This window comes from Haliotis rubra, unplaced genomic scaffold (genome assembly GCF_003918875.1).
Source record: "Haliotis rubra isolate DU_JTF1 unplaced genomic scaffold, ASM391887v1 Scf317, whole genome shotgun sequence".
In the NCBI taxonomy this organism is placed as follows: Eukaryota; Metazoa; Mollusca; class Gastropoda; order Lepetellida; family Haliotidae; genus Haliotis; species Haliotis rubra.
In genome coordinates, this window is record NW_025766988.1 from 489,377 (window position 1) to 502,878 (window position 13,502).

General features: G+C 37.9%; 1 protein-coding gene across 3 annotated transcripts in view; it reads right to left on the bottom strand.

Annotated features, from left to right (window-relative positions):
• The window catches only part of LOC124283477 (protein naked cuticle homolog 2-like), a 123,505-nt gene that overhangs the window by 9,789 nt on the left and 100,214 nt on the right, over positions 1-13,502 (bottom strand). For all 3 annotated transcript variants that reach the window (XM_046719540.1, XM_046719539.1, XM_046719541.1), the window contains 2 exons: positions 7,084-7,185; positions 147-553 (listed from right to left, as the gene is read on the bottom strand). In XM_046719540.1, the coding sequence (XP_046575496.1) occupies positions 147-553; positions 7,084-7,185 (509 nt within the window). The remainder of the gene's footprint in view (positions 1-146; positions 554-7,083; positions 7,186-13,502) is intronic.

Here is a 13,502-nt window from a genome sequence, read left to right on the forward strand (position 1 = left end):
CCGAGCGCCAGGCAGGGACCAACAAGTACCATATTTTAAAGTCTTTTGGCATGACGCGGTCGGGGATCGGACGCGACCTTCCGCTCTCCGGGCGGACGCTCTAACCACTACACCACAGAGGCGGCTGATCGGAGAGAGAGACGTACCTGAGCTGTTTAATGTGGTTCCTCTCCATGTTTTCCTGTACCAGCTCCACCAACTGCTGCTGGTCCTCCAGACTCAACTGGTTGCGAGTCGTCGTCGTTGTAGTTGTCGTAGTCTTTGTTCCAGTTACTGCTGCCGCACTCTGGGTCTCATTGTTCACTTTTGCAGAGCCTGGCTGCATAAAGTTATTCAGTTTCGACAATTCTTTGATTCTGATTGAGTCTTTGGTTTTGCTTTCTTTTGACTTTCCGTTCTCCTTTCCCTTTGTGGGAGAGGCCCTCTGTACCTGAATCTGAGTATTATCCTGGCCTACTGTCAGACGTAGCTTCAGCGTCTTCGTGCCGTTTGGTGGCAACTTGATCGAGGATCCCACAGCATCGTACAGAGCTTTGAGTAAGCTGGCTAGATCCTGAAACAAATATATAGTGAAATAAGATAATGCATAGAGAAAGTTTTAACTTTAAAATCATATAAAGACTTTATACTATTGGTTCTCATAAGGACAACACTGTTGACTAAAGAAGAGTAAAGTCCAGGGGTGGAAATAACTTTAAAATTGCTAGTGTACTCCGGTACAGTGGCTCATGTAAAATCACTTGCCCTGATAATTTTTCCACTATACCGGACGTTTTCTTATTGATTTTTTAAGTAAACACCATTATTATCACTGGAAAGTCAACTGTACAGCGGTACAGCGTGATATACAAATTTGCTTGCCCCACAGAAAAAAGCACTGGACTCGGACGTCGGGCAATGGGTTATTTCCACCCCTGAAAGTCCCAAGGTTGGTATATCATAACAATATGACCTTTGAACAGGACATAAGGGACCCATCCTCTTAAATAACATTATTAAGACCATAATACAAGGATTATAATTCAAATGATAAAACAAAACAAACCTACATTTCAAACCAATTTTGATGATGAAAGTAAACCAGTTTTTGTCAGATATCCCCATAAGTTCAGTATTTACATAGATCAGTATATCTATAACCTGTAAACGTCAATAACACACACTTTCATAACACCTCATATGTGAGGCTTTAACACCCATGTGCTGGGACTGCTGGAGTTGGTTCCATATGGAACTCTTCAAGCACAAAGTTAACTATATTTCCAAATGTGCTAGACATCAGGAGAGGTGAGGAGTTACTGACAGAAGGGAGTTAACGGGGAAGATGGGAGCATGCCTTTCATCACCTTCCCTTATAGATAGCCCTGATCATCAAGGTACACGAATACACACAGCAGAATGGGCCCTGATGAGGTGAGGGATCAGCGGTTACGAAACATCTGGCAGACTCAGACCATCCTAGTTTTGTCATGCGTAGTCAAATGTTTACAAATACCAATATCATCTGTTTAGTATATCATTAATAAAAATACCAATATCATGGGCTTTGTATATTATCATACCAATATCAATATCATCTGTTTGGTCTATAATGTGAAAAGCCCATTTCTGGCATCCCCCCCTATGATTTTGCTTTAAATATTGCTAAAAGCTGCGTAAAACTAATCTCACTCACTCAGTTTGGTATATCATTAATACTTACACCAATATCATCTGTTAGGCATATCATTGATACCAACATCATGTACCAACTAATACCTGATAGACTGGCTTTTTCCTATGACGGTGAAAATATATTTTTTTAAATTGACAGAATCAGTTGTGAGTTCCGACCTTCACAGAAGGTCATACTGAACACTGCAATGAGAAATTGGAGGTTTTGGGGGTCATACTCTTCTGCTGATGTTGTTTGTTTGTTGACAATGCACCTCAGCAATATTCAAGCTAAATGACATTCATCTGTAAGTAATCGCATCTGGACCAGACAATCAAGTGATTGAAACTATGAGCAACAATTCATACACTGGGAAAACAATGACGTACAACCAAGTGACTGAACCTTACACCTAATCCAGGTAGTCACTCTAAAGTAGTGAGTGAGTGAGTTTAGTTTCACGACGCACTCAGCAATATTCCAGCTATATGACGGCGGTCTGTAAATAATCGAGTCTGGACCAGACAATCCAGTTATCAACCACTCTAAAGTAAAGGCATAGTCATTAACATTCCAAATATGTTGTTTACCTACAAGTATACCCTACACCTTCTTGTCCCCCCTCCAAACCCTCCCCCCTTCCACAGACCCCAACCCAGATATATTCTTCCTTATCAAGGCCCCAAGAGTAGATGACCAGTCAACTCCCATGATTCCCTCATCCTGTCTCCCAGCCAATCAGCTGTGAGAAGAGGCACATCAGGAAATACAAGGTATTTGATAGTGTTGATGTTCTTCACTATACATGTGATAACAGTCTGACTTAGCCTAACCTTCCACACTCAACCCACCAGTTGAGACATACAACCTGACCCCAGACATCTCACAGGGCAGAGGAGACTCTCTCAGTTTCCTGCTGCACTTGGAAATTGTAATCGTTTTCTTATGTGTTGATGTCGAGAGACAGACATATGCTGATTGGTTGATAATCTGATTAACACTTTTATTGCTGTGTTTACTTACTCTGTGTCGGAATCAATTACATTTAATAATCTTATGTCTCTTTCAGTTATTGCTTGACAAAAGTTACATATATATTCCAAATTGCTATTTTGTTGTCTGTCATACCGCATCACAGCAAGGGAGTGATAAAAATCGCTACATCATGACAGCCTGTATACAGTCATTCTGGGCCAGTAAACCAATGGTCAACAGCATAAGTGAGTGAGTGAGTGAGTTGGGTTTTACGCCGCTTTTAGCAATATTCCAGCAATATCATGGCGGGGGACACCAGAAATGGGCTTCACACATTATACCCATGTGGGGAATCGAACCCGGGTCTTTGGTGTGACGAGCGAACACTTTAACCACTAGGCTACCCCACCGTCCTTCAACAGCATGAAGTACATTAGGCTATGACACGGCAATATGTTTATTTAATGATACAATTAAAATACTAATGAAATTGTAATCCCTTTCTTAGGAATAGTGAGTGAGTTTAATTTTTTCCATATCCCAGCAATATCACAGTGCCCACCCCATGTGGGGAGTCGAACCTTCACTTCTTAGTGAGTAACCACTAGTATAGATAACTATTAAAGGCCATTAACTTCCTGTATGACCAACAATAAAATGGGAATTTAAATGTGTCATTAACTTAATTTTGCTAGTACAAATACTATTTTTAATATGATAAGGCCAAAAGAATAAATAATCAAGATTTGATTCACAATTAGTGTTGCATGATTTGTTGGACAATATTTTGTCTTATTTTGATAAATATATTTTGGTAAATTAAATCTGTCCTCTATATTTGACATTTGTGATAATGGGTAATAGAAAATATTTGGCAGAAGGAAATATATATTGACATAACCACTACAAATACAGTTTGCTGTTGCGTTATAAAACACGAGCCCCATATACATAATTTTCTTCCACAGTTACAAACTCTTGTATTATTTGAGAACCAATTTGTGTCTATACAATTACTACGACTATTTGTTGCACACAAGAATCAAGCCTTATGCAATGATTCCAATGTGAATCTAACTGGGACCGTTCTTCCTACTAATCCGCCATTTCAATCCTTAAAGCCTGCCATTCCATCTGGACTCTCACAGTTCCAGAACATACCAATTACACAAACCGAATTCTGTGAAACACAAGCTTAAATTTTCGATCCCCAGAGTTTATATTCCATTCAGTCCATATCCGATTCCTGATCTGCTTGTCTAAAAGCAAACTCCTGCAATATATCAGTTTTAGCTTGGCAAGCATGAGCACCAACTGATAACGGAGGTCTCTTACTTCAAACACAAATGGAAAAGAAATGTGAACATTGCTATCCTCGCAGCAGACGAGGCGATTTGGTGCAGCCAAAGAACATATTTGCAGTCCATTTTGGGGGTAATTTAGGGTTATTTGAAGCATTGCAAAGAGACTGAGCCGATACGGGCTGTAACAAAGTCAGACTTTGTGATCGCAGGAGAGATACCTTATAGCATGCTTCTATTTGACAGAGGAGTAACCAGTTTATCCTTCCGATGTTTCCGCACAATTTGCAGCCGAGTTGAATGAAGCTGTCCATTCCAGTGGTGACGGTCAGTCCGAAACCAAAGCTGTTATACTATAGGAAACTTGTCTTGTTTTTGTTGGTCATCTTAAGAATGATTTAATCCTGGTTTACATTTAATCAGAAACATCTAGTCCCTTGCTCATATTGGACTTTTATTTAGCTTGACAATTTCAGGGGCAATAACAAGATTTTCACTGCTTTCGAGAAAGGTCATACCTAACTCTGGATCCTGCTCAACAAAGTGTTTGTAGCGTTATGGTGATCTTAACTATGATGCTGTATCGAACACTGATGATAGTCTTGCAATATGATTTCTTTGTGGAACTGGCGCTATTTGGTTTTTAAACCAAAAAATAACCTCCAGAGATTTTACCTGAATTTAGAACTATGTTCAACTGGTAGGCAAATTGAGAAAATTGAAATTTTTCAAATTTGAGAATTTCTATTTTATAAAATTTCAGATGTAGTTTAACATCTCATTTAATACAACAATCACTATAGTCATATGAAAGAATCAATTAAAACAATAACTGTACTAAAATAGTTTATTTCAACACAGGGGCGGTGGGGTAGCCTAGTGGTTAAGGCGTTCACTCGTTACGCCAAGGACCCGGGTTCGATTCCCCACATGGGTACAGTGTGTGAAGCCCATTTCTGGTGTCCCCAGCCATGATATTGCTGGAATATTGCTAAAAGCGGAGTAAAACTAACCTCATTCACTCCATGGCTCCACAGGAAATACTGGTGGTTTATACACTGAGTATAAATATATAACTGTCTTAGATGCACATTACAGTAGTCTTGGTAACACGAGCATTACTTTCACAATATTGTTTGTGTTGCTGTTTGACCTTAAAGTTCTGATGGCTACACTAACATAATCACGTAACAAGGACAGATATTTATATAAGGCAGTTAGGCCAGTTTACCAGTCCCTTTCAAGTTAAGTCGAATATGTTATATTAGATTCCCGTAACGAACACCGGCTTGATTAGTCCAGACTTCCAATGTATGACATTGACAATTTCTACCTCGTCAGTCCAACATCGCCAACATGATCTAGAGGCTGATGAATCCCTCCATAATATAGATGACGGTATGAGATCCCCCCCGCCAGTACCAACACCAACAAACCCTTGAGGTTTACACAGTAATTTGCTTCCTATCAATATCCCTTATACTCAAATAGGAATGATCAGCTACGCCAAATTTGATATGAAGACACATTATCTGGAGAAAGTTCTAGCACAAGCCTTCCTTTGATATTAGTCTCTCCTGGGTAAAGCTGTCTTTATGAAGCTCGTTATCAGACAAACTCGTTTACAGTATTCCCCAACATAGTATTTGGATGAAAGCTTACAGGATGACAATTAAGTCCTTCCTGGCTAGAAGAATTACTTGTAACCCATTCTATGTATTGTACTTTATTATTTTTGATGTGAAGGAGTCTGTATCGCACCCGTCTGGATGATGCTACTGCTTTTTGTCTACCAAACAATATGTGAAGACAAAGTGGATTTTATTCTTTGATCTTTTATGTCTCTTGGCAAATATTGGAAGTAATCATCGTATTAAAGGATTATACATGGTGTAACATACAGTACTTTGATCTCGGAGATTTTCTTAGATAGAAGACAACAATCATAATAAAAACAGGAAGATATGTTTACTAAAAAACTGACTGGAAAACATGTCTCTAACATTACAAAGGGAAGGGTCAGATTATCAAAAATAATAAATGTGTGAGATTGACTGTACGAAAAGAATTTAATAGGTTTTATTTATTGGAGTTCGTTGACATTTTATATACCTTTGAACTACTTGAAACAAGACATTAAAAAAATTATAATTTTGGATATCACTGACTATGAGCAAGTGAACATGAGCACGCCGTTAAAGTTCTAGGAAGACCTCTGTAATGCTCCAGCCTCATAACGTAAAGTGTTCTCATTTCTATATCAAATTAATAAAACAATCCATCTCTGAAACTCAACACCTGATATTAACTCTAGATCTGAATGCTGCTTAATGGTACACTTCAAACAACATACATTTAATCTTCTCAAAACTTTTAAAGACCTACTCTTAGGCAACATTATCTTACACGTGTTATATTTCTGTCTGATTACACTTTTTTTCACAGACAAAAATCTGCTTGTACAGGCATTTCATCCTATTGTTGTGTTTTATGTGATATTTTCATTTATTTTTTAAAAAAATTTCGATGTGTAAGAGAATTAACTTAAAATGGATTGCTGCAAGGGTTTACTGAACTATGAATCTGTGGATATATAGTTACTGCATCCTTATAAGAGGCACAAATGGATAAATGGACACACCATTCTTTTAAATGGGTAATATGTTCTTAATTTAAATAATCTAGGAATGATTTGCAGTAAATTAATAATTGCCTTAGAGACTTGTGAAAATCTACCCTAGAAATGGTGGAATGGTGGACTTCATTTGGAAAAGCTTGGTTCTGTGAGTGAGTGAGATCATGAGCACATATGGTTTCAGGCATCTATTAGCAATATTCCAGCAATATTCCAACAATATTCCAACATTCAAACATTGTACCCCTGTTTGAAATCGAACCTGGGTCTCCGTCATGACAAATAAATGCTGGGCTTCCCTGTCACATCATGGTACTAAGAAATTTGTCAGCTCCGGAAATATGATCCCATCAATTGTCTCGATTTCGGAACTCAAAATTGGATACTATTTACCCCAAGACAAGAAATAGTTCATTCACAAGCATCTGACATGTACAAAGACTCACCATTGTCAGTGGGATGGGGAACTCATTTGGAAGTGAATCAAGGTAAAAACATCACATTTTCATTGTACCTACCTCTTTAGTGATTCTGCCATGCCCGTCAAAGTCATATAACGTGAAGGACCATTCTTGTTTGGAATTTTCGGAGCCCTCAAACTGCACCCCGCACTCAAACTCCTGAAACATGGAACGAACATGATTAATTTTAAGTTTGTTAGAGATGTGAGCTCATGACTGAAGCTACAAACACACCCTAAACACTGATTGATGACACTGAACGACCGTGCAACAGAACACTCTGGACTTTGCAGAACAGGGAAGCTTTAAAAATTGAAGCATTTCACACCTAAGTCCTGTTGTCTGCCTTAGGCAGATGTAGCAGACGGCAGCACTGTAACAGACGGCAGCACTGAAGCAGACGGCAGTTGCCATTTTGTTGGGAGTGGGAATGGAAGGCTGCCTAGTCATTAGACACTGAAATTAAGGAGTTGAATCCCCAGTAGTTTTGGCAAAATTTAATAATAAAACATTTTTATCATAAAATTTAAAAAATGAAGTATTTGAAATTCCCTGTAATGAGTAATGCAGAGAATGTGTCATTAGACAGCAAAAAGAACTATAACATTACCCATTCCAGATGCAGCAATATGTATATTCACACTAGGTGAAAATATTCGAATGGATAAATCATAAAATAACTTTATCAAATGGTAGATAAAATCTACCGGTAGGTTGGCACCAAATATCTAAATAAACGCAATAATCCAGAAAGTGTATATTTCCTGACAAGGTAAAAGAACTTCTCATCAGAGATGACAAAATAAATCATAAAATAACGTTATCAAATGGTAGAAATAAAATCTAGGCTGGCACCAAACACTTAAATAAACAAAGGGTAATAATCCGGAAAGTGTATATTTCCCGACAAAGTGAAAGGACTTCTCCTCATCAGACGTTTAAAAGTAACAGTAGAGTGTTGGTGTGTTCTGTTATAAATGCAGATGTACTGACCGGAGAAACACATTACGGCCATGTGGTGATGGGCTCTCTTAGTCACACACTGGTCATGCTCATAAAAGCAATTATTACCAACTCAGATGATTAAATAGCCCAAAACGAGGAGCCCCACTGATAGAATCGAAGGCCTGTATGGATGCTAAATAAATCAGATTCAGCAGGAGAAATGACCAACTCTGGCCAACAGAGCTGGTGAAAGACCTAATGACCCCTAATTCTATGGGAACTGGCCCCACACTGGGCCTTGAGCCATTATACAGCCTCCATTACAATCCAGCAGTAACTGTGGCAATTCCGCAGCGAAGATGGGCTCAGGTCGTTACAGTCCCCTATTTCACAGGTCTTTATTCCTGTTTTAGTCAAGCCCTCGTCTAAATCTAATGACGTATGGCGGGATCATGGAGCTGCCAGTATGAGTCAGAATCTAAACCAGTCCATATTTCGCCCTTTCCGGCACACTTGCATCAAAGTCACACAATACCCGGCTGAAGGTCTGCCTCGTTCAAAACACCTCCATCAAACTGCCCTCCTTTGAAACACAAACAACACTCTGTTAAATTGGATTAGGTCAGGATCTTTCAAATCTTAAACGAATCAGACACCAAATTTGTTCATTGCTGCCATTGTAGTAAAAGAACAATGGGTGATAATCTGACAATTATGACTGTGTAATGCTATAATTGACCTAAACAGCTATTGCATGATAAATCTCTACCTCTCTTTCTTCTAGTCTGTAAATTTACATAAAGTAATTTTCCTTGAAGTGCTATAAAATACTCCATGCCTTAATCACACAAATGAAAATTGTCATGTGACAGAATAAATGTTTTATTGCTTGCAACCAGAATTTGAAGCCAGAAAATATAATGAAATTCCCTAACATTAAACAGCTTTACACAATGATAGGATGGAGTTATGTCAACATTATCCTAAATAAAACTAAATAAAACTCAAATGCCAAAATTATACTTTTGCATATTCCGTAACTTATTTGTGCCCTAATTTTTGTCAAAGATTAATACTTTTAAGCTCTGTTTTAAACACTCTTTTCCTAAATATGACAATATTCATCAACAACTTTGACTAAAAATCAAAAACATTTGTTTTGTAATATGCAAACCAACTGACACATATATCCCCAAATATACTACCATCCAGACAACCTATTCCAGTTTTGTCCATTAAATCTATATATACCACAGTACATCTTTGACTGATGTACTCCATAAAGCCAATTTCATCCAGATATCATCAGCAATGTCTGTTTTTTAAGCGTATCATACTACATAAAGCATAACTCTCTTTTGTAGTCTTCTTTCAACTTCCGCTACATGAACAGAGTTCAAAGTTTCTGTATCTTAGTTCTGGCAATAAAACAACATGGCAGCCTTCAGAACCGATTTCCCCTTCAGGGGATATTCCTGTGTTGTGCAGTTTACGACTACTTGCCTCAAGCCAAATGGAAGCCGAACTCACTGCTAACCACATTAAAGCACAATTATTCACAAGCCAAATATGAATTGCTCACAAGCAAATAATGCAGATGACAAATGGAAAAAACATTATGAGATCTAAATTACTGCCAAATTTGATTTAGAAAGTAAGATTTTCAGAAATACTTGCTAAATGTTCCATCAACATTAGTCATTATAATAGATAATCATTTTGATTGTTTTGAATCACAGGTATATGACTGAACAAGTAAGAACATAATCAGGCTAATTATGTCCGCCTCTTACAATTCATACAGCAATATTTATTTTACAAATTTAGAAATAACATTGTTTACATCGAAAATAATGATGAAATGTTCATGAAAATTTCTCATAACAATTATACTAAGAACTAATTATATGGCATCAACATTCAGTTGAATCAATTCTAATTAGTGTTTTTAATGAGCATAATTTCTGCTCCATAAACAGAGGTGCGGTGAGCGTTATTCTCTGCCTGGGACTAAACAGTTGTAAATTACATCACCGACGTGAATCAGTGAGACCTGCCTGGGGGCGACCAGGCCACACAATGAAAACATTCTCTATCCTTCAATAACGATGAAAAACACATTTTCCTCGCCTGCCTCTCAGTTCTTCTCCATGAATTATAAGAATGTATAAACCTTGCTGATATTATCAAAATATTTCTTTTCTTCATTTCCTGTTTCAGGTTATTTATTTATTGCCCAGGAAGCAGATTCCAATTTTCTAATGAAACTGGTCCATTTTGCACCAAAGTATTATTGAAGAAGCAATATTTCTCTCATACCTTACAGCTCCCTCCAGCCCAGCACCCTTTTGTCATAGCATGGGAACAGCGTGGGTTTTCTCACAAAAAATAAAGATAAAAGATTGGCTTCTATGGTGATTTGATTAATATAACATATCGGATATCCCACAATCCTCTGCAGAACCTAACATGCACATATCTGCTTCCCACTCATATGTAAATATTTACCAAAATATGGTCTGGGTGAAAAGTCACTCTTCCTGCCATTATGATGAGAACTTGAATAGGAACATGACTGCAATATATTTATATTTTCCTTCAATATGAAAAAATCTAATGGACATCATATCCCATCATGTAGTTAAATTCTAAATTGAAACAGATCACTGACACATTAACATATGAGCTTAACATTTAAAATGCCATACTTAATTCAAATTAGAAAATTTTCCATGTGCACGTGTGTTCAAGTTACAGAGACAATTAAATAAACATTCGTTGAACCAAATTTTAAAAGTTTTTGATTAAGGCAATATGACATTCCCACTTCTATTGTGGCATTAAACTAATCTGCTGCAGAGAAGAAGATGAATCTGGCCTGTATCCCCACGCAACTGTTAACTGATCTCATGAATTATGCATATTTCTTTATCTAAACACTGTCATAGCCAATCAAGCATATGTCATTCCAATTAACATAATTTACAACCATGGCTGTCTTATCAATCAATAAACGGCAGATGATAAAGACAATCAAACAAGTCATTAATCATTGAATGAAATCTCATTTTTTAAAATTTCGGGTTCTGTAGTGCTTCAGTTTGGATGACATCATGATACTTTGGACATTTCACAGAGACCAATTTTGATGGGTAATATGATTTGGTGTGATTAGGGAATGACAGGACAAGCACTGCTAAAAAAGGGTTCTATATAACACATTGAAGCTGTATGTTGCTGTATTACATGGGGTGACATGTTGCTGTATTACATGGAGTGATATGTTGCTGTATTACAGGGTGTGACATGTTGCTGTATTACATGGTGTGGCGTGTTGCTGTATTACATGGAGTGATATGTTGCTGTATTACAGGGTGTGACATGTTGCTGTATTACATGGTGTGGCGTGTTGCTGTATTACATGGTGTGATATGTTGCTGTATTACATGGTGTGATATGTTGCTGTATTACATGGAGTGATATGTTGCTGTATTACATGGTGTGACATGTTGCTGTATTACATGGTGTGACATGTTGCTGTACTACATGGTGTGACATGTTGCTGTACTACATGGTGTGGCATGTTGCTGTACTACATGGTGTGGCATGTTGCTGTACTACATGGTGTGACATGTTGCTGTACTACATGGTGTGACATGTTGCTGTACTACATGGTGTGACATGTTGCTGTACTACATGGTGTGGCATGTTGCTGTATTACATGGTGTGACATGTTGCTGTATTACATGGTGTGATATGTTGCTGTATTACATGGTGTGACATGTTGCTGTATTTCATGGTGTGGCATGTTGCTGTATTACATGGTGTGATACTGTATTACATGGTGTGACATGTTGCTGTATTACATGGTGTGACATGTTGCTGTACTACATGGTGTGGCATGTTGCTGTATTACATGGTGTGACATGTTGCTGTACTACATGGTGTGATATGTTGCTGTATTACATGGTGTGACATGTTGCTGTATTACATGGTGTGATATGTTGCTGTATTACATGGTGTGATATGTTGCTGTACTACATGGTGTGGCATGTTGCTGTATTACATGGTGTGACATGTTGCTGTACTACATGGTGTGGCATGTTGCTGTACTACATGGTGTGACATGTTGCTGTATTACATGGAGTGATATGTTGCTGTATTACAGGGTGTGACATGTTGCTGTATTACATGGTGTGGCATGTTGCTGTATTACAAGTTGCTGTATTACAAAGGGTGATATCTTGCTGTACTTCATGGTGTGACATGTTGCTGTGGTACATGAGGTGGCATGTTGCTGTGTTACATGAGGTAGCTGACAACAGTGTTACAAGGAGTGATATGTTGCTGTATCACAAGTTACAAAATTATTACACATCAAGATTCAGCTTCTGTACCTAATCAAGCTAGCGCGGCAAAAAGAATGCATCTGAATATGTTCACACTTCCCTCTATAACTGGCCTCATACATGGTAACACTTCATTAAATTAGATATTCCCAGGGGTTGCTAAACCGTTAGCTATTCACTTTGAAGTCAGCCTGAATATTTTATCAGCATAACAGATCTCTTTCTTACGACACTATAGTTGAGCATGTGAAAAGATCACCCAAAATAAATGTCTGCAGCATCTGATGACAATATCATTAATCATCCTTGTGTATAGTCCGGTAAACTAGAGGCAGATTCGTTTGAACTTCACATCAAGAAGAATTTTTTAAACATCATCACCGAATCATCTTTAATTCATAACAATAAAATGCAAGGTGATATAATTATCCATGTGGACGGCAACTTGCATGTAACCATACAATGGGCTGATCTATAACATTTGTTTCCAAGAATCAATTTGACAGCCTGTCAAATAATTTACACATAGATGCAAAAAAAAAGCTGATTAGCTCTGCGTGTCAGCAGAATTCTAGCGATCACACATAGATCAGAATTCCCATTGTAACAATGTACATCCTGGGTTCATGAAGTCAGAGCTGATCAAAGACCCTGTATTCAAACAAATCCATAATTAACGACCAAAAGCCCTGGCGAACTTCTACCATCCATCAACATGTCACATCAACAAACTCATCGACAAAAACTTACTTTTCTTTGTATATATGATTTCCTCCGATGGCTCCGCATTTTTTTCTGTTAGATTGGTAAATGTGGACAACTGTTGGCCTCTACCATCCGACAACTCCTTCGAACATGAACCCAGCTCAATGTTAACCCTTGCTATCTGCACTCCAAGTACGCTATGACTCGTATCCACCTCCTCCTCAAACCAGTACAATAAACCCACTGGCCCATAGGCATCATTCAGCCCACTCCCACAGATCCCTGGGAACCTCTCATTAACCCTCAGGGAGCTGACTCAACACAATATATTGCATTAGCGCAGGATTAATTCACAGGTGTTAATTTCTCTTTGAAAATGTGTGCCTGAGAACAAAAGGGTTACACAAGAGTTGTACCAAAATAATACTGGATATTGTCTCCTGTGCAGTATTTAACTTCTCTGCTACTCAATACAGA